This window comes from Aethalodelphis obliquidens, unplaced genomic scaffold, assembly GCF_003676395.1.
Source record: "Aethalodelphis obliquidens isolate GAN/ISIS:26980383/991018 unplaced genomic scaffold, ASM367639v1 scaffold2, whole genome shotgun sequence".
Lineage (NCBI taxonomy): Eukaryota > Metazoa > Chordata > Mammalia > Artiodactyla > Delphinidae > Aethalodelphis > Aethalodelphis obliquidens.
This window is the reverse complement of record NW_020837946.1, coordinates 68858101-68884132: the sequence shown is the minus strand read 5'-3', so window position 1 is coordinate 68884132 and position 26032 is coordinate 68858101. Positions and strand designations below refer to the sequence as shown.

At 37.4% G+C, this 26032-nt stretch overlaps 1 protein-coding gene across 1 annotated transcript in view; it reads right to left on the bottom strand.

Moving 5' to 3' along the window:
* The window catches only part of KCNH7 (potassium voltage-gated channel subfamily H member 7), a 451727-nt gene that overhangs the window by 62883 nt on the left and 362812 nt on the right, over positions 1 to 26032 (bottom strand). Inside the window, exon 7 of the mRNA XM_027129726.1 lies at positions 3309 to 3734. Within this exon, the coding sequence (XP_026985527.1) occupies positions 3309 to 3734 (426 nt within the window). The remainder of the gene's footprint in view (positions 1 to 3308; positions 3735 to 26032) is intronic.

Below are 26032 nucleotides of genomic sequence, written 5' to 3'. Positions count from 1 at the left end.
TGAATCCTAAGCCATAACGTTTCATGGTCTTTTGGAGCCCTAAGCGCCAATCCACAAGAAACCCAAGACATCCATCAAACTTCTCAGACCTGTCATTTTGGGCAGGTTGGTCCACTTTTAATACTGAGTCAAAGGAAGAAAAAGCTCTTTTTGCCCCCCAACCTGCCCCCCTCCCCCTTTATTTGGGTTAACATATTTTAGAATTTTAAGTAAACAGTTGCTGTAGTTTGGTAAAAGTAGCCCCAGGTCCATCCACCAGGAAGTTTCATCTCTGATTCTTTATGCTCCTTCCAGACCCACCCCTCCACTTCCTATCCTTGATGCAGACCTACTTCTCCCTACCACATACCCCAAATTCCTGTGCTTTGCAAGACAATAACTGTCCTCAAAACATTTCCTTTCTGTCTCTTTCTTCAGGATTCCTAGCTGCAACTAGCTAATCTAATAACTACTATACGATAGTCTATCAATAAATCTCAATAAATCTACTCAGTAAATCTTGTTGAATAATTTAGATATTTATGGATTAATGTGGTAACATGTACGTTTTTAAAGGGAGACTTCATTAAGAAACAGGGACTTTAATCCAACGGGATGGGAAGAAGAAAAGAAGCAACCTTTGGTAAGCAAGTACTACCTACCTGCTACTGGTCTAGTCTCTTCAAATATGCTGCTTTATTTTTAGAAATCACAAGAACCTACCTCTCACCATTTTACAGAAAAGAAATAAAGTCCTAAATGAATTAAATATCTTGCTTAAATACAGCAAGTAAGAGGCACAAAGGTGAATCAAACCCAGGTGTGTCTGACTCCAAAGCCAGGATCCTTCCCATATCACATCACATTTCAAAAGAGAGAGGAGCAGCTTTGGAAACAGGGAGGAATCCGGGAAATTATACAAATCAGAGTGAAGAATTGGAATTGCTTTACTTGAGGCAGACTTCATCTTTTCCTTTATGCTACATGAGAAAGATGATCCAGACACCATTTTTTTCCAAGACTATTTCATCCTATATTAATGTGAATCACATAAATTTTCTCTTGTTTCAGCTCACTTGAAGTTCTGTCTGAAACAGTGATTACTTGAATTACATACTTTAATAAACTTTTATTTTCAAGTGATGATATAGTAATTGAAATTAAACTGATCAAGTGCTGCATCTTAGAATAATTAGCATATTCTAATACTCACTTGTTTGATTGCTATTGATTAAATATCATTGGTAAATCAACTTCCCCTAACAATCTTGTCTGCCTATTTACTGTTTACCCATTCTTTCATTTCACTAAGCTGAAATTTAATTTGCTGTTGGTGTATATATTTTAAAATTTGAAAGTGAGGTTTTACTCTATTTATCAATAAGAACTTATTTGGTGTAATTACATGGACTCACCCATTGTAAGAAAATCATAAAGATAAATATTATTTATTTATTTATTTAAAGTATTTCACTTTCTTGCCTTTTAATTAAAAACCAAAGTTAGGAATATCTAACATTAAGAGTTCAACTAGTTTAACAGCAGCTGATTTTTTTTGAGTATTTTGCTAGAGTTTTACATATATTATCTCATTAGAGTCTCAAATTAAGAAAAAAAACTTAAGCAGGGAAAGTAATATTATCATCCTTATAGATGCAGAAAGTCAAGTTTGAGACTTTGTCTAAGGTTTGTAGAATCCAGGAAGAATATATTGTTTCATTACCCTGCTCTTAATTCATCCACAGTTAGATGGGCATGCTCTGTGGGAGAGAATTTACTTCTAAACCTATTGTTTCCCGGCTGAGGAGAATTCTCTTGTCCTCAAGTGCTAATTGGTTAGGGAGCAACCATCTGCAGAGGGCATTTATGATATTTGATCTCCTCTTGAAAAAATACCAAAACGATGGTGAGGCACTGACTGATTCTTAGGTAGAAAAGGACGCTGAATTTTAGTTCTTCCTTTTTTTTTGGCCACGCTGCGTGGTTTGTGGGATCTCAGTTCCTGACCAAGGATTGAACCCAGGACCAGGGCAGTGAAAGCACAGAGTCCTAACCACTGGACCACCAGGGAAATCCTGACCCTGAATTTCAAAATTCAACACACCCAGGTTATCTTTCTCAATCTAATCCCTTAGATCTACTTTCACACCTTCTGTAAAACTTTGTTATAGAATCCAGGAAATTTATTTACAAAAAATTAGTGCAATTAATTGGACGAGATTTTAGGAGAACATAACTTGTTTTAGATCAAAGAACACTTTGAGAAGAATCTGATTAAAAATATGGACTTTCTATCCAGAATCTGCACATCCACTTGTCAGATTTCCTTAAAATTTCCAACTTTAGGGGACTTCCCTGGTGGTCCAGTGGCTAAAACTCTGCGCTCCCAATGCAGGGGGCCCAGGTTCAATCCCTGGTTAGGGAACTAGATCCCACACCCCGTGACTTAGAGTTCACATGCCACAACTAAGATTCCGTGTGTGGCAACGAATATCCCTCATGCTGCAACTAAGACCTGGCACAGACAAATAAATAAGTAAATATTTAAAACAAAAAATAATAGGGTGAAATAATATTTTTAAGAAATTTCCAACTTTATAAGATAGTGGGGACACAAGAAATATTTTCCAACCTAGGTATTATTATGATTATTATTATTATTATTTTTTTTTTTTGCAGTACGCGGGCCTCTCACTGTTGTGGCCTCTCCCATTGCGGAGCACAGGCTCCGGACGCGCAGGCTCAGAGGCCATGGCTCACGGGCCCAGCCGCTCCGCGGCATGTGGGATCCTCCCGGACTGGGGCACGAACCCGTGTCCGCTGCATCGGCAGGCGGACTCTCAACCACTGCGCCACCAGGGAAGCCCCCAACCTAGGTATTATTTAAGAGAGAGTTTTGAATAAAACATTTCAGAAGATGCCTCTTACACATAATTTGAACATAAAACAAGTCCCTGCTCTTGCAAACCACAATTATGAGTTAAGAAAGAAAGAGGCATCTTCATGTTTGACAGTTTTATATCCATAAAGTTAATATGTAGAAATTATACATTCTGGGAATGTGCTATGTGCTATGAAACACTTGTCTCAAAGTTTAATTTGTTGTTTAAAAGATAGTCTTTACTATTTCTTAGCAAAAATGGAAAGAATTGTGAATTATTTGCAATGGCAAAAATGTTCCATTTCATTTTATAGCATTTCCAATTGAAAATGAATTTTATCTGTGTGATATAGAAAGTTTGTAAAGCAACCGCTGTTTTTGCAGTTAAAATAGCTTCATTTTTATAACTTCAATCTTTCAGAAAATAAGATTCTTAAGCAGCTCTTACCTCATCAGAACCAGATCCAAAAATCAGCAAGTCAAAAGGAATTGCTGCAACCATGTCAATCAGGAACCAGCCTTTGAAGTAGTGTATTGCTATTTTGGCTGGATCACTTACCACTTCTTCATTTTGATTTACATATGTTGTTCTGAAGTTTATTAGAATATCTATGATAAACATAATATCCACAATCAAGTCTACCACATTCAAAGGGCTACAGGAATAGCCACATTCTCGTCTTTTCTGTTCTTCTCTGTCATTGAGGAGAAAGGCTGCAGAGTAGGGAGTGAATATAGCAGTGTATATGACCAACAGCAGAATAAGCCAATCCCAGACGGCCTTGAAAGGACTGTAGTGCAATATTGTAAACTTGTTGATGCGTGGTGTCTGCAGTTTATATTCTGGTAGGACGTCTGCTCCTAAAGAGAGAACCTGAATACAGAAAAGAGAATCATACACTACATAAAAATGTGATTATTTAATCTCCAAATCTATAAAAATATTAAGGCAATTATACAGCAAAATCTTCTAGAAAAAAATCATGGAATTGTGAAGTATGTACATTTAAAGGAACCCATATAAGCCCCTACCATCCAGTATATTTGACCCCAGAAAACCTCATTGGTGTTTCTTGATAAATATAATTTTCACTAAAAAATAGTGAATATTGTCACTGAGATACTAAGGAATGGGTTACTGGTTCCTTTGGAACACACTACTACTCAGAAATAAAAATACACAGCCGTTTTTAGAAAATCATAAAATCAGTTTAATACATGAATAATTGTTTTCAAACTTAAGAAAGGATTGGCTGTAATGATTAGAAACAGTCTACTTGGATTCATGGTCATATTTAATTTACATATATTTAATTTATAATTAAACTTTGATAAATTAAACTCAACTCATTCAAATCTTTAATTAAAATTTCCCACCTGCAAATCTGTTTTTAACATTAGAAAAAAAGGGACATGGGATTAAAATAAACACAAAGGAGACTTTTTCCTAAAAGGTTGGATTATTTTATATTCTGGGACAAATATACTTTCACCTGAACTCCTTCATCACATTTAAAGAACCATGTGGAAAGAATGGTGCAAGGAGATATTCAGAATATTGACCTGGAGAGGCTGCAAGATTCTTAGCCATCAAGGGGTACTTAAACTCTAAGATTCATTCTACTTAATAAAGCATTGGGTAGACTAAACTAATTCACCTTTTAGAGTCTTAGTTTATCTGAAAAAATAAGAGCTAAACTCGAAGTGTGACACTACCCAGTAGAAAATTTCCATGTAGATTTTAACTTGTTTCTAATAATAAATTATCGCGGCAAATTTCAATTTTAAGTCTCATTTTCATTGTCATATACCATACGTTTTTTCACATACGAGTTACTGTTCTTATCTTAAAAAGAACTTGAGAAGTTAAATAACCCCAAATGAAGTGAAACATGATTTTTAAATATAACCTTAGTTCAGTTAAAATAGACAAAGCTGTTTTTAGGTAACAGCTAAACTGATTTAATTAGCTTTGAAAAACATAATAAAGAATTGAGAGTAAAGCCCAGAGTAAATTTGAACTACAATTGTATGGTGGAAAAGGAATATTATTTTAAGTTGTGAGAAATGACAGGAATTATTAGTCAAAGAGAACTCTGGAAAATAAGTGACTTCACTGTTTATGAAATACTAAAAATCCTTAGAATCCAAGATCTATATCTATATCTGTATCTATATCTAACTTCCAATATCCAAATAAGAATAATGTTTGGATAATCTATCAATTGATAAGTGCAGACTGATAGAACTCTATCCTGTTATGCTTAATATAGAAACCAATGTATGATATTTTGGTTTGGAAGAAATGGATCATCTTATAAGATGTCATTATGTAACGTTCCTTTCTCAAAAACCGGGGACTACTCAGTATGTACAAAGTAAAATCCGAAACCTTATTTTGGCTCTCAAAGTCATCTAAAATATGGATACATTCTATCTTTCAGTTCCCTCTCCTATTCTCTGTGCACTCAGTTTACTCTGGCAACATGACTACATTTTTGAGATCTTCCCAAATCCCTGAAGTCACAAATTTCTCTCATTAAAAAAAAAAAAGAGTATATAATCATCCAAAGAGAACAAAAAAAATTATTTCTAAATATGGGGATATTGTCTGAGCTTGCTTCCTGATTAAGTTTCATACTTCTGATACCTATCTCCCAGACGGGACTATTTGAATACTTGTTTTAGCAGAAGTATAAGTTAGAATACATCCAGCACCTTGGAGTTACCCTTGAGAACTAAAAACTGTGGGTGGAACTCTTTCCATCCCACATATGCAAACATTCATTTAACAGTTAGAAGACTGTTGTGCTAAGAGTGGAGACTGAAAAGCTGGGAAGACACTGTCCCTGAAATCACAGTTTATTGTCGATTGGTAGAGAGACGAGGAAGAAAATGAGAGCCTTGCTGAGGTTCACTCAGCTCCTGGGGTTGGTGGTGGCGCTGTGGGGCGTCATCATAGGGGACTTTTAGGCGAAGATGGCACTTGAACTGAGACTTCGGGTAGGAAGTGGTAGGGGTGATGAAGTTGGAATGGGAAGGCCATTACAGGCAGAGGAAACAGAATGAACAAAGGTGGGGATGCATAAAACAATGCATTGTGTGTTCAGGAATTATAAGCTGCCTTATGTTGCTGATGGATTAAATGCAAGGGAGTGGTGGTGAAGGATGGCAGCAAAAGACCTAATGTGACATGATAGAGATCTCAGGCTTTCTCCTTAGGTTAGCGTTGCTCACGTTTGAATAAAATACAGACTCCTTTTGAAGGGAAAGATACGTAGGGTAGAACTCCAATGACGATTATATTATTCTTATTTATAGTGGTAGGTAAATATGTACAAAAATAAAACTAGGTTGAAACTTTTCAAGCTTACACCTCTTACTATGACTCTTGTGGGCTGAATTGTGGACCCCAAAGATACGTTGAGGTCCTAATCCCTGTGAATGTGACTTTATTTGGAAATAGCACCTTTGTAGATGTCATCAAATAAAAATGAGGTTCTAGTGGCTTGGGGTGGGCCCTGATGCAATAACTGAAGTCCTTATAAAAAAAAGGGAAATTTGGATACAGAGACACGAAGACGCACAGGGAGAATGCTACAAAGACAAACAGAGAGAATGAAGGCAGACAGAGATGCAAGCCAAGGAACACTAAGGATTGCTGGCAGCCCCCAGAACCTAGAAGAGAAGCATGAAACAAATTTTCCCCCGGTAACTCCAGAAGGAACCAGCCTTGCCAATACCGTGACTTTGGACTCCTGGGCTCCAGCACTGTGAGAGAATAAGCTTTCATTGTTTTAAGCCACCCATTTTGTGGTATTTTGTTACGGTAGCCCTAGTGAACTAATACAAGGACAAATAATGAAAACAAATGATTTACAAAAATATTTACAAAACCAGTGAATTCATACTACCATCACTAATTCAATATTTGACATATCTGTAGGTCAAAAATGGTTGAACTTTGGCTATTATGTGTGGTTTGATCTAATAGGTAAAATAATTTTCCCTCTTCTAACCTCAATGCTTTTTTTGCAAAAAGTATGTAGTCAAAATAGAATTACAAACTTCAAAGATTTTATTGCTGTATTAGGATAATCTAATCTAACCTTTAATTCAAATTATGCTCCTACTAGGCTTTGAAAGCCCATTTAAATGGTGCTACTTAATACTCTAAATGTTTTTTATTTACTTGGAGTTGACTTTAACTTTGAGGCATTATTGAATTCTATATTAAGTAATAAATCAAATTATCTCTGGAACTGGGATCAGAAATGTAGTTCATTTGTTAACTTCCAACATACCTATCAATACTGAACCACTGAAATTTGGTACATACAACAATGGAGTGCGTTTTGACGATGCATTTTTAGTAACTGGTATGGTAACAAACCTTATGATATAGGTTCTTAAGCTTCTTCATGGCTATACCTGTGTTATATGATCACTCAATTCTGTCACAAATTTTATTAGCCAAATGACTTCAAAAACTTATTTATACAGCATGCTTTGGTATCATGAACTCTCGTAAATCCACATGCCATCATAGGCACTGAAATCAGGTAGATGGCAGTACTCTGTTATGAAGTGATTATCTTATTGATTCAGAAGATTATTGTACTGTTTTAGGTCTTACCAAGAGAGACGAATTTTTAAGATTTTCCAGGAGCACTCATGGACAATTGAGAATATTCCTTTCTGTGGTTGTTGGCTTGAGAATTGTTAGTTTACTAGGCAAGGAGGTTGAGGTGGCCAAGTTTAGTTGCAAATAAATGCATCTGGCAGTGGAATGGAGGAGAAAGCAAAGAGGAGTAGAGAGGCTTAGAGATCACTTAAGACTTCGGTATTAAGAAACACAGGTAAATGAGGAGAGATCAGGAAATCCTGTACTAGGAACCAGGTGTCAGAGACAGAGAGGAAGGACACATTTCAGAAATAAATTCATCTCCGGGTGTAAGAATGAGGAGTGGAGAAGCATTTGTTTCTTTATGGTTCCAATAATGAGTCTTATTAGAGCCAATCATGGTAATTACAATCTTTGAAGGCTCAACCAGGTTTGGAATAAGGGAAAGAGCCCTAAATTTTAAATTTGAAAAGCTGGGTTTAAATTCTGGATACAATTTTTCTGGTAAATCATTTAATCTCTTCGGATCTTTTTCTTATCATCTGTGTGATGGGGACAGTAATCTTTGCTCAAATAACCTATCCATACAGAGCTACCATATCACATCAGATACTTTCTATAGAAGTAGCTGATAAAATGGGAAATATTTACATAAGGTAATTTCATTATTTTTTAGTGTTCTTGAGTTACTTGTTTAAATCTTGAATCTAACGAACCAAATATAACCAAAACATATATGAACCAATTGGAGAAAGTTGAACACTGCCTGGATGTTGATAATATTAAGGTATTGTTTCAGTTATCTTCTCCTTAGAATAAATTAGCTAACACATGGTGGCTTAAAACAATAGTTATTTTATTATTCATGATTATATGGATGAAAAGTTTAGGCAGGGCTTGGCTGGGCCATTCTTCTGTTCCACACAGTGTCAATTGGGGTTTCTCAGTCATAATCAGTTGGTGGCTGAGCTTGTGTGGAGTATCCAGGAAGGATTCTCTCACATGTCCAGTACCTTGGTGTGAACAGTTCGAAGGCATGGTTCACTCAAGATGCTGGAACAAATGGGTCTCTCTCTATATATAATGTAATATAATATAATATAATATAATATAATGTAATATAATATAAATAATATAATAATCATATTTACATATATATGGTTTCTCCATATGGTCTTTCCTTTCCTTGGAGCTTCTCCACACGGTTTTTTTTTTTAGCTAACAGGGTAGTAAGATGTCTTATGTGGATGTTTAGTACTCCCAAGAGAGAAGTAGAAATATCTAATCCTCTTAAAGTCAAGGAGTAGAAGTAGTATAGCATTACTCCTGTCATATACTACTGGCCAAAACAGTCATAGCCTAGCATAGATTCAAAAAAGTAGAGAATTAGTCTTTACATTTTGATAGGGGAATGGCATGCGTGTGGAAAGAAGGAATTAACTGTGGCCATCTTGGAGACAAGCTATTGCAGAAATTGTTGACGAGTATTGTTTTTAGATGTGACAATGATGTTGTGCTTATGTTTTAAAAATTGTCTTAACCTTTTAGAGATACATAAATATTTGTGGATGAAATGCTATAATATTTGAGGTGGGCTCCAATAAAATCCAGAGTGAGGGAAGGGAAAGGTGAGAGAAAGTCTGGTTATATGCAGTGTTAGATGTATGTTGATTTTTATTGAAACTGGGTGATGGGTATATACTATTCTCTCTATTTTTACAATATGTCTAAATTGTTCAAAATAAAAACTTTTAAAAAAAGAATTATAGAATCTCAGTTAGAAAGGTCTAAGATATTGAGGATGGGTCTACACATATCACCACGGGGGCTTGCTCCTATCAGAATTGAGTTGCTTCCTTGTTAGGCAAGTTAGGATTCCTTTTTCTACAACAGAATGTTTACTTTACTCTCTGCATATCTAATTCATATTATGTTTATCTCCATTCAGTCCACGCAGACTGCACACAATCCCAACTTTGCCCAGACTTGAACTGTTTCTCCTTAAATTTGTGTCACATTGGTGGCTGGGACAAATCACATTATAAGAAGATAATTGGATGTGCTAAGTCTGTAGATGTCCATTCCTCTGAGTATCTTTAGCCATATTGCTCATCAAGTTAGATTAAAATAAGCCACTTTTCAAGATCCATCAGGTTAGGCCTCTTATTAAAATATTTTTACTTCATTAGCATTTCAGATTCAAGCGTTAAGCTTTCATTCTGGATTGATATAAGAAGCATGTTTTTGCATTCTTTCCTCATAAAACTAAATGCAATGTTTATGTTGTTTAGTGTCATTTTTTTGCAAATATTTGCATGATATATACATACTTATAATTCATTTCTAGAAAAAAATGGATCTCTCTTGAGAAATCAAAAGGTTTCATATCTTTTTTGTTTCAAAAGTGACAGTTATTTCATTACTTATAGTTACTTTTTTTAATCTTACAAAAAGCTGTATGAGTTTAGAATTTCAGTACCATTATTTCTCTTTCCCTTTATATTGTTTTAATCACCTTATTTCCATTTTAATGTTCTAAATGCATATATCTTTTATAATGCCACCTCATACTTACTTTGGAATTGGATAAATGAATGAATCGTTAAGTCCCCCAAAAGTTAAAATTAATTATGACAGTGCCTGGTAGTCATTCTGTTGGAAACAAAATATTAGATAGGTAACTAATTGTTCCAAAAGATGTAAATAGGATTCTAAGGGGCCAATGATTGAAAAGAAAAAGTGTGCTATACAGTCTGTTACATTTTGCTGAGAGCCAGCTTCTCCCACGCATTTGAGTAATAACACACTTTAGAAAGATAAAACATGATTAATTGAACTATTATAAGGATTTTCTTTTAAGAGAGAAAGAAAAGCGGGGAAGAAACCTCACTGTATAAAAAAGGGGAACTTCATGGTCTCCAGAAAGACACTTCTATTTTCTTTCCTCAGAACCACCACTTAAATGTACAGTTTAATACAGCCGAAAATGTGGTTTTCTTTACCAAGTACAGTTTTTCTCTTTGCTAGCACATTACTATTTGTTTAACCTCGAACAGTTAAGTGTTACATAAAACCAAAATCTTTACAGGAAACAGCATTATTTATTCAATGAAGATCTACTGTGAAAATTTTGTGTGAACACCAGGATTAATAACTACTCTTCTCTTTTGAAAAGTGCAATAGGGAACCATTAAGCCTTCCAAAAGATTATATAGTACTTTGGGCAGCTGTTAAACGCCATGCTGAGGTGTTGGTAGAGACTGCTCATGTGTTATTTATCCTTTTCTTGGGACTTGCAGTTAACTAATAGGCTAGCTGTATTTTTATCTATCAAAAGAGTAGTCAGTAACAAAATGAATCAGATAGATTATACAGCATCAGAAAAGATTGAAACTCCCCTGGCTTTTAAGCATCTGATTTGAGAAATAAAGTAAAACCTGAGTAATTTTCATTGAAACAGGCAGCTCCACTGATGGTTACCCAGATATTTAAATTAAAAGATGAAAAATAGTCACACAAATAAATCAGATCTGTACCATAGGAAATTTTTTTAAATAAATAAAATACTAAAATTAGGTAGTAGAATCACTGCAGCATTCTGTATTCAAATAACTTTCTAAGGCTTAAAGTAGACATTTAGTCATTTGTGTGTATGTGTGCACACACGTGTGTGTATTTGTGTGTGAGTGTTGGGTTGAGCCGTGAAGATTGTATGAATTTGTGAAAATAAGAGTCATCTAGCTAAATGTCAGGTTTAGTGTTTTGTTTTTGTATGTTCTGTGTATGTTAATATGAAAAATATCTGCTTCTTGGGCTTCCCTGGTGGCGCAGTGGTTAAGAATCCGCTTGCCAATGCAGGGGACACAGGTTTGATCCCTGGTCCGGGAAGATCCCACATGCCGTGGAGCAACTAAACGTGTGTGCCACACTACTGAGCCTGTGCTCTAGAGCCCGCAAGCCACAACTACTGAGCCTGCGTGCTGCAACTACTAAAGCCCGTGCGCCTAGAGCCCGTGCTCCGCAACAAGAGAAGCCACCACTGTAAGACGCTGCTCACCGCAACTAAGAGTAGCCCCCGCTCGGTGCAACTACAGAAAGCCCTAGTGCAGCAATGAAGACCCAACGCAGCCCAAAATAAATAAATACAATAAATAAAGTTAAAAAAAATAAAAGAAAAATATCTGCTCCTCAAAATACGTGTGACTCTCAGAATATGAAAGAAATAGGTTAAATAATATCTTAAACATTTATAATACTCTTGTATTACTTCAAATATATGCATATTAAAAATGACAGTTTCTTCCAGAACCATAAACTCCTCTTAACTTCCACACCGATGGCCAGCTGGACAGTGGCCCTCGGTTCCGGCTCTGTATTCAAATAATTTTGAATCAGCGCCACCCCTATGCCAGGCTGATCTGAGAAGCTTGGGGTATCACCTTGTTGCTGATACCAGATACTTTCTGGCCTAATGTTTGCTTTCTTGCCTGCCTCTTCTCTCCTCTTTCCTTTCTCATGGAAACTATACACATGCACTCTTCTCTCCATTTTCTTCATATTTGTTTTTAAATGGACATAATTTAAGGAAAAATGGAAATCAGGAAAAGGAGCACTTGGCACAGCAGTTCAAATGCACGGAGGAATGAGGAACAGCCTTAAAGATCAGAGAGAAGTACAGGGTTTAGATAGGACAGTTTGAGATCGATGTGCCAGATACCAATTCAAGGAGTTGCCTGATAGATGGAAGGTCTGGGATTGGGCTCCTGAGGGGGTAGGAGCCTGATATTTCATCCTGCAGAGGCAGTGGCTCAAGTTCTGGAAACTAGACTCATTTGCCAGGAGGCTGTAAAGAAAGAGGGAATCCACTGGAAATAACTACAATGTGGGATGGAGAAAAAAGCAAGGGAATATTCCCAGGACTTAGCACCTTACCTGAATATACATAGCAAGTGCTCAAAATAGTTGAACGGGCATATTTGTAGCTTAAGAAAAAGAGACAATGAAAGTGGCAAGAAAGAAGATTCACGAGAGAAAGGATTGATAGAAATAGCTGCTGTCACCAAAATTTGTTGTTCTCCCTTCCATGGAGTAGAGTTGTTGCTAGAATGTGTCTGTCTGTCCAGCCAAGAACACATTACTCAGCCTCATCTGCATCTAGCTATGGTCATGTGTCATGAATAGTTCTTCTTGGCCAAAGCCTTCAAGAAGCAGGTGTGTGATTCCCTATTCTCTCTTTTTCCTCCCATGGCATAAGTCAGATGCTTCCAAGGCTTCAGGTCTGTAAGTCCTATGGGATAGGGGAGCCCCCAGAGGTAGGAAACCTTGGTCACTGAATTACCAAGAGGAGGAAATTATTCACTGCACAGAAATACAGTTTCTGGTATTGCTTGAGCATGAAATATAATATTGGGATAAGCCTCAATGTTATGGGGGTTTATTAGTTCCAGTGCTAGCATTACCCTAACTAATACTTGGATATTTAATAAGACAAAGTCCTCAAACAGGCAGGAGAGAAACATCAAGTTCATGGTGTATCCCATCTCTTCCCTCTGCTCTCCCTTGAGGTTTAGTTTAATAGAGTCACATCACCGGTGTTAACAACTTGTAAAAGACCAAGAGAGCCACATCTAAATCCAGCTAAGTCACATGAACCAGCACACTCATTATTCTGGTGACTTTTTCAAGGGTGGGGTGAATAAGGGGTAAAAAACCACAAAGGAATAGTTATGTTCATGCTCACTTCACTCAGTCAGACTCTTTCTGCCCAGGTGTCCCCAGAATCACTATCACGGAAAGGAGGAAAATGGGGAATGATTGATACTAAGTGCTTTCTCCAACACCTTCTTCCTTAGGCAGGGGAAGACCGAACTCATGGCCGCAGCTGCCACCACCGCTACCTGGGAAAGGAGCGGAGCTGCCCTGCTCAATGTCTTCTGTCAACCTATTTTGACCCTTGCTCTTTTCTCCTTGAAATATGGTGTATTTGATGACACTGGACTCCTGAGAGAGTTCCTGCTCACCTCATCAATGCTATCTCTTGGAGAAAGAGGAGAGTTAACCCTGAGTTACCACGGCCAGTATTGAATTATGACATTCAATTCTCTCAACAGCTCTTTGAAATAAACATTATTATCTCCACTTTTTATAGAAAAGGAAACTGACTCAAGAGAGGCTGAATAATTTATCTGAGGTCTCAGAGCCAACTATAGTATTATCAGTCATAACATCCCTTAACTTTATTGAGTGCCTATTTACTGAAGGCTTGACAGGCACTCTCACATTTAAATATTACAATTTTACATCAGAGGTGCTTGCTATGAGTTCAATTGTGTCCCCCCCCAAAGATGTGCTCTACTTCTAACCCCCAGTACCTGTGAATGAGACCTTATTTGGAAGTAGGGTCTTTGCAGATGTCATCAAGGTAAGATGAGGTCATACTGGATTGAGGGGGGCTCTAATCCAATGTGACTGGTGTCCTTAGTAGAAGAGGAGAAGAGATGCAGAGACAGACACACAGGAAGAATGCCATGTGATGACGGAGACAGAGATTGGAGAGATGCATCTACAAGCCATGGAACACCAAGATTTCCAGCAACAAAGGAGATGAGAGAAAGGCATGGAATAGATTTTCCCCTGAACCTTCAAAGAGAGAAGTGGCTCTGCTAACACCTGGATTTGAGACTTTCAGCTTCCAGAACTGTAAGAGAATAAACATAGGTTGTTTTAAGCCACCTAGTTTGTGGTAAGATAAGATAAGATATCTTATCTGTGTAAGATAACCCAGGAAATTAAGACAATGCTATTGTTTATTCCACTCTACAGATTCAAAAACTGAAGCTAGAGGCTAACTTCCCAAAGTTGTCTGGTTCCATAGGCCTGTGTTCTTATTTACAGCAGCATATCAGTATTCAATTCATTTTGTCTTGGAGACAAAGCCTGTGGTTCTGTTTTTTTTTTAACTATACATGTTTCCAGAAGAAGAAATTATTTTGCAAGGGTATGTATATTTTCATAGTTGTCAAAATGCCTTTAATAAAATCCTAATCACCTTTGCCAAAACAGTGAATAAAGAGAATTACGTACAACCCCTTCTTGCCAAGAGCCTAAATGCCACTCGTTTGGACAAACACACGTGTATAGGATACAGGAAGAACAAAATAGAAATGTTAGATGGCCATGATGGGCACCAAAAATAATAATAAAGACAATTTTAATTAGCAACCCATAATCTGTCAAATATTGCAGAATAAGCCAGACTCCTGACTGAGACAGCCCTGTTACATATTCCAGCTTGGCCATTTCAAAAAATGTCCCTGAGTATCAGATTTCTTAACAGCAAAATGAGGACAGCAATCGCTACCTCATAGGCATCTGTAAACTAAGTAAGACAACAAACATAAAGTTCGACATATAACTCCTGTTTGGTTCACTATAAACATCCAATAAGTGGGTATTACTATTATGATTTTAGGCATATTTAACTTGAACAGCTCAAAATTAAACGATAAATAACATTCAATGTCAATTATAATTACTGACTGAAGCCAGTTCTTTGATGTGACCTTTGGAGCAAGTCAATTATGCAAAGATAGAGACAGCAGAAGACAGATGGTTAGGCCTCTTGGTTATGTGTGCTTGCTGGTAAGATAAAATTTTTTCTTTGTTTTTGAACATCTGTTACGCTATATTGGCCTGTGGGCCATGCATAGAGTGGTAATTTAGAGAATCAACTATTTTTTGAAAGCCCTCAAACACTTTGAAAGGACCCAGTTTAAGCAAGAAATAGGAGATTTCCTCATAAAGCATATGTCGTGGAACTAGGGAACATTCAGTGGCCTGCTTGGAGTGCCTATTGTAAAGGAAACTGAACATCTGATGGGTGGTTGGAGAAAATGACTCTTGGGTATCTTCAGAGAGTATATGAATTTCTCTATTTTGCTGTAAGTAAGGGTACTTCTTTTAAATGAATTCAGTAAGTATTTGTGGAGTCCCTGTCAGTTTTAAATCTTGAGTGTACTTTCTAAGGATCCTGTAGAAATTATACATGTAACAAAATCAGTATAGCTGATCTCTGAGATTCTGCAGTTCTCCTATCTCTCTTATCTCACACTGGTTGTTTACTCAGTTACACTATATCAGTGTGGTTTCACTGTGTTTGCTGTATTATCTATGGGTTAAGGCTTAATGTATTTTAAGGAAAAAAATCAGAAACAGTCTCCATAAAAATTCCAGGATAAAGTTCTCATCACAGGAGATTTTTTTTTCTTTTTATTGTATCTATAGGAGATGATGGATGTTGACTGAACCTTTTGTGATACTCATTTCACAGTATGTGTAAATTAAACCATCATGCTGTACATCTTAAACTTACATAGTCATGTATGTCAATTATTTTTCAATAAAATGAAAAATATTCCAGGATGATGGGGAAATGTAAATGTGTATATATGTATATGAACAATCACATGATTATCTAACACAGTGTATTATTCCGGGATATATGGGTGGGTTTTTGTGAACTTCCTGAAATTATTTTTAAAAAAATTTAAGAAGTATGGTGGTATTTTTTTTAGGGAAAATGTGTTCATGTTCTTTTTTTGGATTCTCAAAGTCATCCAAGACCTACTACAGTTAAAAATCCTAACTTATGACGTGAACTTCTATGGGTCTCTGAATTCCATAGAACCACAACACATGTATAATCATCAAGTGAGAGGAAATGATAGAGAAGGAGAGGCAAAAGAGTAAGAATAGGAAATGTTTAGAGAGAAAATGAAGCATAAATTAATGGAGGTGGGCACTAGCAGGAAATGTGCTCAAAATTAGAGTGAACTCAAAGATGGCATCTTGACTGAAGCACAGGTGAGCTCTTTCTCCATTACTGACTGATATTTTCTGAGTACAGTTGGGCCTTGAACAATGCAGGGGTTAGGGGCACCAACCCTGCTCCCAGTTGAAAATCCATGTATAACTTATAGTTGACGCTCTGTATCCATGGTTCCTCTGTATCCAAGGTCCCAAGCAATGGCAGATCATGTAGTACTGCAGTATTTACTATTGAAAAAAATCTGTGAATAAATGAACCCACACAGGTCAAACCTGTGTTGTCCAAGGGTCCAACTGTATCTACAAGATGAACGGTCTACTAATTCTAGGGCCTATGTTTTGCTTTTAAATAACTTGGGTTCAGAGATGGTTTCTCATTCCTGTTAACTTCCCAAATGAGAAATGCCCTCCTGTCAAGTTTGAGAATATCCAGTTACTAAGTAGCCTTAGCAACTGTGACCTTCCTACCAAATTTGCAGTTGACAAGTCTTCCTCGGTTGGGCCAGGTCTGATGATAGTTAGTAAAACTTGACTCTAATTGCGGGAATCCACTCAAGTGGTTTACTTTAGTAACAAGTTCTTGGAAGGCCACCATTTGCCTCCTGGATTTGTTCTTTTTGGAGGTCTGACAAGTTTCATTAGGGACCCAGGAGAGCAATAAATAGAAAATGCCAGACTATCTATAGATCAACTCAATACAACTATAAGAAGTAAAACAAGATGGCTTCTACAGAATCAGGTGTTAAATCATCAATTTTTCTTTGTTTTTCCTTTCTCCCATCCCCCTATCTTCTTTCTCCCTTCTTCCCTCCCCTCCCTCCCTCCCTCCCTTCCTTCCTTCCTCCCCTCCCTTCCTTCCTCCCTTCCAAAATGAAAAGGTTTAACAGAAGTCAAACTTCTGCAAAGAGGAATTATGAATTAGTTCATAAAATTGTTTACTAGATTCTAAACTCCCTGATGGACTTAACCACGTTTGCTATTTTTTTGCACTTCAAACCACCCCATATCCATTGCTGCTGACACAGTTATTCAATACATATTTTTCACTGGATGACTAACCTGCAACACAAGTGGTCAAAAATACACAAGAAGAAAGTTGGTTATGTGACAAATTATTTTCCTGTTGTTTTAAATTCAAAAGGCTTATGAAAAATGTCTTACTAGGACTCAGAAATAGCCCCTAAATATGGTATGGTCAGCCCAATTACTAAAACTCTGAATGTTTTCTCCATGTTCAAACAATGGCAAAAACAAACCAAAAAATACCAAAAAACAAAAAAAAACCCCTACAAACAGCAACAACAAAAAAGGTAAAAAAAAAAAAAAAAAAAAAGCATTCTATATTCTAAAAATTACTGAATATACCTGCACAACAAAAGAAAATTTGAAAACGATATTAGATTTTAATCATGATGTATTATCTGCCCTTCTAAGAGAGAAAATAAGCCAAATGTTTTACTGAAAGCCGTCACAAATCTTGGAATTAAATCTGAGACTGATTCTACCATAGCTAAGAAAGAGTTATACCTAAATGCTGGCTAGAAGTGGCAATGAGATAACTGTTTTTGAGAGCCTACTATCAATCAAAGTTGCTCTTTCAAAGTCATACAGAGGAATCTTTGGTAGTTCATTCAAGAAAATCACATTTGATCTTTTAAGTACATAACTTTAAAGCAATGGGTATATGAATTATCTGAAATAAGTAAAAAGAAATAAATATGGCATTCTTGATTATTTAGAAGACTTGATGTGGAAGCATAATTTTGTAGCAGAGATCCATTAGCTTCCTGCTTTTGTGCATCACCTCGCAGGAGTAACTTCCTAGGAGGTAATTTATCTTGATTCTAAATGGTCCTGAATTCCATTTTGCCTGATATTATTCTTAACATCTCACTAGACATTTTTTGTACCTTGACATTCTTTGAAAAAAACCTACTAAGATATTTGACTCCTATCCATGTCTCCTGGGGTGAGGTATGAATCTGCAAATGCCTATCTGAAACAAAAAGGATTATGCAAGTGACACAGAAGAAATGAAAATCAAGCCAGTTTGTGCCTTCTGATGACAAGTATCGCTTTCTCCATAACCTTTATCCTAATAACTGTGTAATAATATGATTATGTTCATGCTTCAATCTCCTTGATTTCTTTGTTCTTGCAGTTTTTAAGTCTTACTGATAGATAAAATACGCCAGTTTTTTCAAATACAGCTAAAAACTGTTACAGTTTCTCTTTTGTCAGAGACACATATGAAGATCCAAAGACATATTATTGCCTTTGAGACCTTTTGCCACATTTTACATGGTAAACAGGAGCAACGTCCTTTAACATAGCTCATTGCATAAATAACCCTTCTTACTAATTTTGCTTTATGATAAATTTGTGTGTCTCATATATTAAAGAGTCAATGGAAGAAATTTTATATTGGCATCTAAATCAGTGGTTCCCCAAGTCTTGGATTTCACAGTTTGGTTAAATTAAAAAGAAATGGGGTATATCACAGGGTTGTCAGGGTTTTATTTAATCAATTACAAATGTCAGGGGAAGCAAGTATCTTTTTCTATCATCATCATTTAATAAGATATGTTAATATAAAAAATATAAGGAAGGACAAACTCTTAGAATAAAAGGCAATAATTTTAAATAAGTATATTTAGTTTTATGAAAACCCTACTATACCGCTTTATTTTTCTCATTTTGTTATGGACAGTACAAAAGGTGTTATCAGAAAGTACTGCTCTGCAGACCAGGGTTTGGAAAAATTGTTATATTAATTATGTTAATTATAAAATACTTGGGTTCAGTTAAGTGACCTCTAAAATCTCTTCCAGCCCTAATATACTCTAAGTTTCTGACTGTTAACTGCATTTTTTGTACTGTAATTTACTCTGCTAGTCAAGAGTGGTTACTGTGTTGCCGATACTGAATTCAAGCTCTATTAGGAGAGGGAAGATTTCCTAAATATAAATGTAGCTTTTTTAATGCATAAGGATGTATCCTATATACTTATTGGATAGGCATTTGCCTTGGTAGAGCAGGACTTAATATCAGCAGGCCACTGAGTACAAAGATTTCTGCCCAAATATATTTCATGTTTAATCCCACTGTCCTAGAGTGAAAGCTGCCTCAGATCAATAACTTTGGTCACAAAGATATTATTCTGTGTAGGGACAATTCAGTGAGGTATGCTGAGTAATGATGTGCACCGTATTCTTGTTGAGGGTATAAGCAGGACCTGACAATAGTTAACTGTATATTAATGTCATACATTTACCCCAAATCCATTTAGTATCACGTAAATGTGCATACTGCCATATAGTCATGCATCTCTTTATCCCATTTTTATCTTTTCCTCTATGCACTTTTAAGTAGCAATGGATCCAGAAAAGGCATCTATTTCCTAGAAAATAGACTGTTTACTGTTCAATTATTTTTCAAATCCACCTTTAATATTTCTTTTTATAGAGTGTTCCTTTGAGCTAAACTCAACCTCTGAAGTAGTCAGAATTTACTCAGCATTGCACAGTCAAACTTACATATTGTTAGTGTGCTGTCTTATTTCCCTTTGTTTAATCGAATGCATCTACTTTGCCACTATAAGCTGGGTGGTTAGGGCCTAAACTTATAACTGTGTTGAGAATGTGTGTGTGCATATAATGTGTGTGTGTGTGTGCTTAATCGATGTTGGTATGTTGCCTAGAGTCTGAAAATAGCAAGAGAGACACTACATTTTTAATGTGCTAGGGAACTCTTGCTTGGCAATGTTGTGTCATGAAAGAAACTTAGATGTCAAAAACACATTTCTGTAATTCACTGTACATGTTGTAGATTAGGAATGATTAATTCTCTTATAAAGCAAGTGGCAGCTCAGGCTGCCATCTTGACTAGTATTACTTCCCTAGTAACTAGTTTTGGTTCCTCATTCAATTTGAGGACTGGTAATGGGTTTTATGTAATTGCCACTCAGCAAATACTCAAAATTATCTAATTGCTGGTAAATTTTGGAACAATTTAACTGGGCACTAACATTATAAATAAGTTGTGGAATGAGGACAGGTAATTCTAATATATTAAATATCAAATAGAGTAATAATGAATAATAATAGAGTAAAGGGAAAAATCTCTCACAAATGAAGAAATGCATTGTTTTATCAATCTTTGCTTATATCTGCTCTTGAGGGGAAGAGGTAGATTACCCCATAACCAGCATGTCATTTCCAAATAATTCTGTTTGACTTCAGGATGGATTTTAGTTCTTTCCTATGACAGTGGAAGGCTTTGTTTGGGGAATTCACAAGATATTAAAAGAGAAACCATGCAGCCTAAAGGATCCCACACTGACTGTGGGCTTGGAAGGCTATGTAAATTGTCTGCCTTTCAGGGAGAGTTTAGTCAGCAGAAGTTATCATGTCACAGAGTAGCTGGAAGTGACTCTTTCACCAAAGTTTGTGAAATCAATGTCAACTGAATTCTAAGTGTAATCCAACATGTCCGATCAGCCGGTGACCTTGCACATTTACGTGCCAGCAGCAGACGTTGTCAGCTGCTCAGGTGTTTTGATGCTACGTCTCTTGGTCCTCTCCAACTTGAGAGTAGCCACCTTGGCAGTGGTGGACTCAGCAGTGACCCCATTTAAAATGCATTTGGTTATGAACCTTGGCAATTGTTTTTCTTAAGTTGGAGGAATCTGATTACTGGCTACTTAATACACTCCAAGTTCCAGTTAGAGAAGAAAACTTCAGTAGCAATCTTAAAGCATTAAAATAATTGGGCCACCAAAATATAAATAAAAATACAAACACATTCTGACCTTATGCCTTTGTACTAAGGAATATAAAACTGTTAAGTCAACACACCTGAAATTTGTACATTACCTAGCTTGCAGTTAGCTATTCCAAATTATGCAAGATTATTGACAAAATATCTTGGCAGAATAATTTAATATCCTACTTCTATATCTTGGACAAGCTATTTATTCTTTTTTATAATGTATTTGAAAAGTTAAAGTGGTATGTAGTAGCTAAACACTGTTACGATATTCTTATTTTGTATAGAAAAAGTTGTCTTATAGACTCATACAAGATAACACATTTGAGAGCAAAAATAGACTTCAACGTAATGGCTAAAATTGCAGGAAATACGAACTGAGCAATGACGATTTTTGACCTTGTGCCAGAAGTGCTGTCAGAGGTGGTCCCTGCACTCAAGTTGCTCTTGAACTAACCCGGGGAATGAATGCGCAAACTAATAATTTTCATAAAACGTGCCAAGGGCCAGCCAAGCAAGGTCCATCAGTTGCTGTGAGGCCATCTAGGGATGCTTGACAAGGGTGCTGAGTAAATCCTGAAATCTTTTTTTTTTCTTTTTCAGTTGGAAATGACATGCTTTTCATGAAGAAGCCACGACAGTAGTAAAGTTTGGAGACATGCTCACCAAGATCATTTAGTGGGACAAGGGCTCTGGTCTTTAAGGCTTTCTATGAATAAGAACTATCTAGAAAGCTTGCCAAAGGCTGATTTCCTCCCCTTTGCCCTCTGAGTCTAGGTGAGACTCAGAAATCTGAATTTTAACAAGCATCTAGAGTAAATCCAAAGCAGTGAGTCTCCTGGTATATAGCTGTGTGTTGGTAGATGTGTGTATGTATGCTGTGTGTGTGTTTAGTACATGTGTGTATGTCTGTGTGTGTATGTATTTGAGAATGGGCAAAGGAAGATTGGGGGTGTGGAGATGGTGTGGATAAAGAGATCTGTGGGGAGCAGACTGTGTGAAGTTTTAAATGCCCATCTAAGGAGTTTGGCTTGTGAAGCAACGCAGTTATTATGAAGTTGTAGACTTCAAAATCCTAAATAACCGGAAGTCAGTGGAAGAAATACACTTGTGCCAAGAGTTGCACAAGGATTATTTTATTTAATTCTCACAATAATTCTATAAAATAAGTATCATTACTGTTTCAAGTTTCAATGAGGAAATTAAAATGATGTTAATAAACCTGCCCAAGGGTATAAAACTGATAAATTGTGGAGCCAGGATTAGAACCCAGGCAGCCTAGCTTTAAATGAACTTAGAGACCATTTAATATTGTCTTTATGCTCTGTGTATAAAGGGTCTTATATGTCCCATTAAGAAGCTTAGACACGTTCCTAAGGACGATTAGCAGATTTTAGCTGACATATCAAGATTTGCAGTTTTTTTTTTTTTTTGCGGTACGCAGACCTCTCACTGCTGTGGCCTCTCCCGCTGCGAAGCACAGGCTCCGGACGCGCAGGCCCAGCGGCCATGGCTCACGGGCCCAGCCGCTCTGCGGCACGTGGCACCCTCCCGGACCGAGGCACGAACCCGTGTCCCCTGCATCGGCAGGTGGACTCTCAACCACTGCTCCACCAGGGAAGCCCAAGATTTGCAGTTTTTAAAGACCACTTTGCCATAGCAAGGATAGTTTGATTAGAAGAGATCAAAATCAGGCCCTAAGACTAATTAGAGGTAGTAGCTATAATTCCAGAGAGAAATGCTGAGGCCCTGAATTAATTCCCTCAGTGTGGTAGGCAGCCTCTATGATGACCCCCATTGATTTCTGTCTCCTGAGAATTAAGGTCTTTATATAATCCCTTTCCCTCGAGTGTAGGGTGGACATATTTGCTTGTTTCTAATGGATAGAATACAGCAGATGTGATGGGCTGCCGCTCTCAATATTAGGTCATAAAAAGACTGTGGCTTCAGTCTTGTGTGTGCTCTCCCACCCTCTCTTGGGCCGCTTCTCTGGAGGAAGCCAGCTACCACCGTGTGAAGTAGCCCTGTGGGGAGGCCACATGGTGCCCTCAGAAGAGAATCTTCCGAGGCCAGTTAAAAGCCTTGTGAGTGAGCTTGGAAGCAGAGTCCTCTCTAGTCTAGCTTTGAGATGACTGCAGCCATGACTGTCACCTGACTGCAGCCTTGTGAAAGACCCTAAGCAGAACTACCTACCTAAGCGTCTCCTTGATTCCTGACCCACAGAAACGGTGAGATAATAAATTCTTGTTATTTTCAGTCACTAAGATTTTGTAATCTGTTTCTCGGCAAAAGATCACTAATACATTGAGAACTCTCATCCTAATCATCATATATTCCACAGAGCCCTGGAGACACTTGGTATATACGTGGCAGGCTGACACTGTTTAATGATGTCATTTGTGTACAGAATACTATGTAGGAGGATTTTTTCAAGACGATATTCCTGCCTCTAATTGACAGTAAAGGTCTGACGAGTTCAAATTGCCTTATAATAAACTGGTTTTGTCTACTTTTCTAACAAAATATATTTTTGGTATTTCCAGTATAATTTTGGAAGACCTGATAGCGAACACTTCTGCCGGCTAGCACGGCATGAGGCCAGAGAATGGAGCTTGCATTCCCAGCCTCCGCCCAAGACTGCCCCTCACCCTGGATATTAAGCCAGCTCTTTATGCCATATTTATGTAACAGGTGTTCCAGTATAGCTGTTATTGTAACACATACAGTACAGCCAAGTGACTGTTGAGATATACAGCACATGTTTTTGATAAAGGTGAGATTATTATATACTCCTATAGCTGAATTTCACAAGTATATAGGATATTTATAACCCTTAAATAACTGCCTTTCATTATGTATTCTCCCCCAAACAGCTGACGAAGAGGGCAAAGTGGAGTCCTTGAAGGTCCCCGCCCACCTGCAGCGTGTATTTCTCAGTCCCATGAGTCATGGGCTATGTGCATACAGTTGGCTCAGATGAGCTGGCACCCTTGAAACTGCAGCAGTTGCACTAAACAATTACCAGGCTCTGACTGAGAAAATTTCCCAGGGGGGACAAAGAGCCAGCTGGGCATTGCTGGTGCTTGTCTGGTGGACGTTTGTTCGTTTGTATGAACACTGAAATTCCTAAGGCAGCAATCAGTGGGTGAGATAATTCAGCCCAAAATACATTAACGCAGAAAACTGCAACTGGAGAAGACCCTTTTGTGGGGGGAACTCTTTGCCTTCAGCAAAGCAAATTGGCAAGCCTTGTCCTGAACATTTAGAACCTGGATGAAGCCTCTGAAGCTTGGCATCTCATTAAAGGAGCCTGGCGCCCATTAATGAAATTCCATCTATCAATCCTCAGCTTTCTCATTGTAACCTGCTAAAATAATGTCCTTAAACTTTCTGGTCAAAATTACACTGGAATTTTATACACAGAGCGAACTTCTAGTGCTAATCTTCCAAGACATATTCATTACATCACAGGCTGTATCAAAATATTAATATTCACCTGGATTACTGTCAGATAATACCTCAGAGCACCTTTAATACATTCAGTAATTCAGAAAAACTCATTATCTTGAAACTATCATTTACTTTGTTATGAAGACAGGTGTTAAATGAGGTGATTTTTATAACAGATTTTATATCTTTAATGTAATATATATTTAAAATAAAAGTTATAAATCTTAAATTAATGAAGGATTTCTTACCAGTTCATTTTAAATTATTTCCATTTTGCCAAGCTATATATCACTTGCTCTGCATCTTTAAAATTATAGCTTCATCAGTGCATTTTATCAATACATTTAAAAACATCTTTAAACACAACTAATCTTGAGATAATCAATGGAACAGAGGTTAATGCCTATGCTCTCTGTAGTAAATAATAATGGCAGAAAACATTATGCGTCATTTCCTTATGAGTTGAAGAAAGAATACCTTTCCAGAGAATATTTGCCAATTTGAAGCTTCAAAAAATAAGATCCAGGGGCTTCCCTGGTGGCGCAGTGGTTGGGGGTCCGCCTGCCGATGCTGGGGACGCGGGTTCGTGCCCCGGTCCGGGAGGGTCCCACATGCCGCGGAGCAGCTGGGCCCGTGAGCCATGGCCGCTGAGCCTGCGCGTCTGGAGCCTGTGCTCCGCAACGGGAGAGGCCACAACAGTGAGAGGCCCACGTAACGCAAAAAAAATAAATAAATAAAATAAGATCCAGTTGTTACCTCTAGTAGAAACATAGCCTCTCAGATTTTAAAAGTGGTTATGCATATGATTAAGTCTCATATACAAGCTTTTATTACAGCAATAAAAATGTGCATTGGTCAGAAGCAGGAGATGCACGGCTGAATCTCATTTACCTCGGGTGTTAGGGAATAGGACATGTAAGGCTCAGGCCAGCCACATGAACCTTGTCGCTCACTAGCATCTATTAAAACTGAGATTTAAAGAAAAATTTTCTAACTGCAAGGAGAAGAAAAAGAAGAGTGAAAGGGGGGCATAAAATGCCTGCCTGGGACTTGGTAACAATTAAGGGCAGTATCTTGAAAGTTCAGGGGTTTATGCTCATTCTTGACATTCTGCAGATTTTCCTGCCATGACACTTCTTCAGGGTTGGGAGTGCTCACCTCCTAGCGTGGACTCACTCAGCAGGAGACGAAAGCCCTGCAAGCATCACAAGCATTCAGAGCTTAAGGAGCCTTTGGAGAGTAAAGGAGCAGGGGGTGCAAGAGGCAAAGCCAAGACCCAGGGTTTGTGGAGTACAAAGGTGCCTGGCAGCCTCACCAGCCACGTTCTTTTCTTTTGACTCTTTCTCCAGTTCCAGTTCTATCTTCCCCGACAAGCAGACTTGAGAAAAAAAGTCAACAGGGTCTTCCCTGTAGGCTTCAGTGATAGGGTAGGAAAGGAAAGATTTTAAATGGAAGAAGCTTTACTTATTTTATTTTTGTGCAGTTGGCAAGCCCTAAAAAAATCA